This window comes from Artemia sp. Qi Xiang Cuo, chromosome 7 (genome assembly GCF_049724085.1).
Source record: "Artemia sp. Qi Xiang Cuo chromosome 7, ASM4972408v1, whole genome shotgun sequence".
Lineage (NCBI taxonomy): Eukaryota > Metazoa > Arthropoda > Branchiopoda > Anostraca > Artemiidae > Artemia > Artemia sp. Qi Xiang Cuo.
In genome coordinates, this window is record NC_142800.1 from 65,425,736 (window position 1) to 65,430,763 (window position 5,028).

Consider the following 5,028-nt stretch of genomic DNA (forward strand, 5'->3'; position numbering starts at 1 on the left):
GCCATTAAACATCTCTCTAAGAAGTTCTGGCAGCCCACTATCCCCTAGCTTTTCCACTTGAGATATGGCATCAATAGTGCCATTTTTAGTGCCATTTGGAACTTTCAGGTGGTAGAATTTATAAAGAAAACGTAGATATGAGAAATAGCTTTTATGTGAACTATTGTCTACGATGTTTTTGTAGTCCGCTAGCCCCACCCCTTGTCATACAGCAATTGCAGATAATGGAATTTATTTATTTATTTTTTCGTTGAATTTGGCATTACTTCTGCACGAGGAGCTCATTTCAATTATTGACTGTCATTTTGGATCTAAAAAAGATATTTCATGATTATTTTGTAGACAAGTTCGAAGTAAAGGAATCTTTTTAGTAGTAAGACTACAGACTCACTTTAAAATTTGTATCACAACTTGAAATTTTCTGTTTTATAGAGAGAAATATCTGGATCTCCCGAGTCCATATTATGGTTGATATGTTCTTCATTTCGAGTAATACTAGGTGAGACCAAGATGCTTCCCGATAAATCAATCCATTATTTTTTATGCTGTTTAAAGACTGTAAACTTATTATTTTTAAGCCCAAGTTTTTTAAATAACTTTTAATTGTATACTGAAAGTTACTGATATCACAGCTCCTGTATAAGATACGAAAAGCGTTGTAGATTAGTTTGTTGTATTGAGGCTAAATATTTACTTTTGACTCCTAAATCAATATTCTTATTTTTTATACTTAGGTTTTGTGTTTTCAGTAAAGCGCTAGTTTTCTGTAATCCTACAAACATTGGGAAATATCACCATTTAATTTATTTGCACTGGTTTTATTGATATATGTTAGATAGGCTGTTGAGTAATAATTTTTGCTCGTTTTAAGTTTAAACTTCGCTCTTTACTTCCCTCTGACAAACTTTTTTAAAAATTAATATCCATAAAAAGCCACGCTTTAATTCTGTATGAAAATTTTGCAGCATAAAAAGATGAAATAGAATAGTAAGAAAGACTGTTTACTTACCAAAATAATAAATATAAAAATTTCACGATCCCTTTTCGAATTTGACACTTTTGGCCCAGTTTCTAATTTTTATGCGAGTCCGTTTAGTGTCTATTTTTAATTTCTAATTTTTAGTTTTCTAAATTTTCAATATTTATACGAGTCCGTTGCCATTTTTGGGCTACTTCTGGCCCAAAATATTAATACTATAATTCTATTTCGTTTTTAATACGATCGTGCAGCTTGTTGACGACGTTTGCCACCCTGAAACTAAACTCGCTTCGCAAAAGTATTCTACGCTCCGATTAAATCTGTTAAATCTCCATCTTAGAGTTTTCCAAGATGACGAGTCCGATGGTATACTTTCTGGTTTCTTAATTCAAACTTCCAGAAACGATGCCCAAAAGAGGCGCGTTCCGATGCCATGTGACACTAAAACAGAGTGATATGAGTGCCGATTTACACGAGGTATATGACAATTATCGTTACCGTTCCATATGATCCCTTTTCGCCTGTCTCGACCAATATTGTGCACAATAACCCTTTAGAAATAAAAAAAATGCTTCCTGTTAGTACGGGGAAAGGAGAGACGTGTCAGGGTTATATTTCAAGTTAAGGACTATAATTCCCTGGTTGAGAGTTCTATCGTGTTTATAAGCTATATTTCCTACCATGAGTAATATAAGAGAATTTACATAATTAAAAGCTGGTGATTTCATCTCTTTATTTTTTTTTTGCAACCTTGGTTTACTTGTCATTATGCATACTTCATAAGAGACATATCAGCATGGTTGACTGCACAGAGGGTGTTGTTCTATTCTAGAAACAAAGACAAATTAGCAGACATGTTTCATACGAGTTTAAATTTTCAATAAAAAAGAACAATAAAAACTAAGAACGGGTAAATAAAGAAAAAAGCTGAGCTAGTCAGAAATAGTATGAAAAATGTATTAAATCAGATAAAATCAAACCAGTTTCACTTTTCCTCATAAAAAAAAAATACTACTTCAATCAGTATGCGTTACTTATTAGTTTCACAACTCTGTTTGAATGATTTGAAAAGTCCAATTTTTCATGCACTAACGGCAACCCTGTCAATGGATACTGGTTTTTCGCAATGTCATGCAACATGCAATTTTGTTATTATAGTTAAAAACAGGCTGGTAGTCAGTCTAGCTGCAATTTTCTTGGCATTCTTTATTATTTAAAACAGTAAGCTCTGCTGCTTGAAAATAACGGATATTTTTTTTCGTGGACGTGTTTCACAGTATCTGCAAAGGTATTTAGGACTGAATAGATTATGTAAATATTTACTGCCAAGGAGGGGGATATTTTTTTACTTAAGGTAACCATGATCTTTACCCGTATTTTCATAATTGGGAGGAAAGACTAATTTAAAAAACTTAGAACTACGCTCCAGCACAAGAAAGTGGACGTTAAATTAATGCAAACAGCGTTTTAGATAAATTTGACATTGAAAGAAGCAGAGGATTTTGCGCGAAAGATTTAGGCTTTGTTAATGTTTCAATTTATCATCGTTTAGTTTAGTTGGATCGTATTTCAGTTTGAACATCTTTCCTTGTCTTTCAGAAAAATATTATTTACCGTGGTTTCTCAGTGGATTGTTTTAGACTTTTAATTTTTTGAAACTAGAAAATGCGCACCATAATCCTGAAGGTTATAGTTAATATTTAGTGTTCTAGTCCGCGGAAGTGGTTACATTAATCCATTAAAGTTTCTGGGGAGGGGAAAGAGTGTAATTTTTGCAATATGTTCAATTCCAATAGTTTTCAGCTTGTAATTTCATGATGTTTTTTCAAAGGCCAAATTACCTTTTCATGACGCATAAATAGCAGTTCAATAGGGAAAATCCTTTCCCTATTCTCTTTTATTGCCATAAATGTAGCAAGGTAGAAAAATGTGGTGACTCACGGACTTTCGAAGTATGCTTCCCTGACCAAGTGGACTTAGATCATGCAATCGCGAACCCGTCAAGAATAGGATATGATGCGTACAGAGATGAGCCTTTTCTGATCCTTCCCTAGAAATGTTACAGGCCTCACAAAGCTGATTCAATTATATCCTGGAACATAAACGGCGAGGTTTCTGAGAAGCTTCGTTTTCTTGAGTCGCTGGTAGAGCAATTCGGTATCGTGTGCCTTCAAGAACATTTTATTTCCAGAGACTGGTTGCCCCTTACAAGCAGGGTTGCCAACTGCCGGCGCCAAAAAAGAGTGCAAGTCAAGGCCAAAATAGTGCAAGTTGTTAAAAGCGTGTGCAAGTCAAAAAATTTGCGCCCGCGCGGCTGCCGCCGCGCGCGCAGCCCCTTTCACTGTTCTGACCATTCTTAATTTCTTACGTCATTTACACATAATTATCAGTTATCCTTCTACCGATAAACATATCATCTTTAAATTTTTAATTGTATTTAAAATAAAGTTAGAAAATCAAGCTCTAAATAGTAAGTTAGATAATGATTATCATTCTTTTTTTTAGCTTAAAAGGTAATACTCTGCTTGAAATTTGCAGGTGTTTATTTTGATTGCTTAGATCTTTAACTGAACAATAGTTGAATAAAAGGAGTGGGTTCCACTGCTCAAGGATCTGTTCAACGGAAGCTTTAAGGGTGAGCTATCGCGTACTTGAATTTTACAAAAGCTTATGGTTTTCCACATGACGGAAATGCTGGTAGATCCTTAGTTCATCCTGTCTTTTTGGGCTATTTGCCACATATGCAACTATGTCACGAATAAAAATGTTAATTCCATCTGGCAACTTCTTAGCTGCATATGCAGAACAGAGAGAAAGGCAATGGATAGTGCAGCCTAGCACAAGCAAATCTGGCACATATTCTTTTAACAGCACACCAAGTACTTTTTGATGTCCAGTGTTAATACTGGCATTGTCAAAGGCAATCGCCATCAAATTTTGCAAAGGTATTCCTAGGCTTCCCAATTGTCCAAGTATTAGACGTTTTTGCCCTTCTGAACTGTCATGACTTACTGGCAAAAGCCCCAGAAAGTCTTCTCGGACTATATCTTTGGAGTCTTTGTACTTTGCTATAGGGACCAAGACCTTCTGCCAAGATTTATCGGTAGATTCGTCAACTATTAAAGAGATATGAGCTTTCTTCAGTTCACAAAAAAGCACATCTCTTTCTATAGGGGCAATGACGTGTCTAATTATCCCAGTAGTTTTAGTTTTGCCCTGATTGAAGCTTTTACAAAGTTCTGAGTCTTCAAAAACATTTTTCAGGACTGGGATTAAATTGTCCATTTTTGTAATGGGAATGTCTTCCAAGACGACCCGCAATATAAGCTTCAACCTGGCTTCAATTATAGACTCAGCTTGTAATTTTTTGGGAAGGCCTTCATACTGCAGCATTTTATGTCTGATTGTTCTGAACCCTGCTCTTGAGGAAGTTTGTTCTAAGATGGCGTCTCACGTTTGCCACACATCCGATTATGTCTTTATAACACATTTTACAGTAAGCTAAGTCCTGGCATCCTTTAAAAAACGATCAGAAATTAAATAATTTTTTTTTCAACTGAAAGTAAGGAGCCACATTAAAACTTCAACTGAAAAAAATTACAACGTATATTTAGGGGGTTGCCTGCTCCTCAACACCTCACTCTTTGCGCTAAAGTTCGAATTGTGTCCCAATTCTTTAAAAAAGACTCTTGAAACACAAGGGTCGTTTAAGAAGAACAACAAGAAGCTTTTTTAAAAGTACTAAAAAACATTAGCGTGAAGAGCGAGGTGTTGGGGAGGGGGCAACCCTCTTCAAATAAATTTCTGGTTGTTTAAGGTTTTAATGTTGCTCCTTACTTTCAGTTGAAAAAACTTCCTGTTTTTTAAAGTGTTAAAAACTAAGGCTGAAATGAGTATGCAAAAAAGGAGAAAGGCTTGGACAGAAATATTAGGCACCTTTTTTCTCCTTGTCTCTTGTACAAGATTACTTGCTTACTGTATAAGCTCTCGGGAATATTAAAAAGGGTGATTAGCTTTTTCCACAATTATCTTTGCTTAAAATTGAGAAT

At 35.1% G+C, this 5,028-nt stretch overlaps 1 protein-coding gene across 1 annotated transcript; it reads right to left on the bottom strand.

Moving 5' to 3' along the window:
* Window positions 1–3,637: 3,637 nt before the first annotated feature.
* On the bottom strand, window positions 3,638–4,372 carry LOC148950606 (zinc finger protein 862-like). Its single transcript, XM_089091902.1, has one exon. It carries the CDS (start codon window positions 4,370–4,372, stop codon window positions 3,638–3,640), a length of 735 nt encoding a protein of 244 aa, XP_088948028.1.
* Between the last annotated feature and the right edge of the window lie 656 nt (window positions 4,373–5,028).

What these genes read in the sequence shown, in the direction of transcription:
- LOC148950606 (XM_089091902.1), bottom strand. Translation starts at nt 4,372, where the DNA reads ATGCTGCAGTATGAAGGCCTTCCCAAAAAATTACAAGCTGAGTCTATA.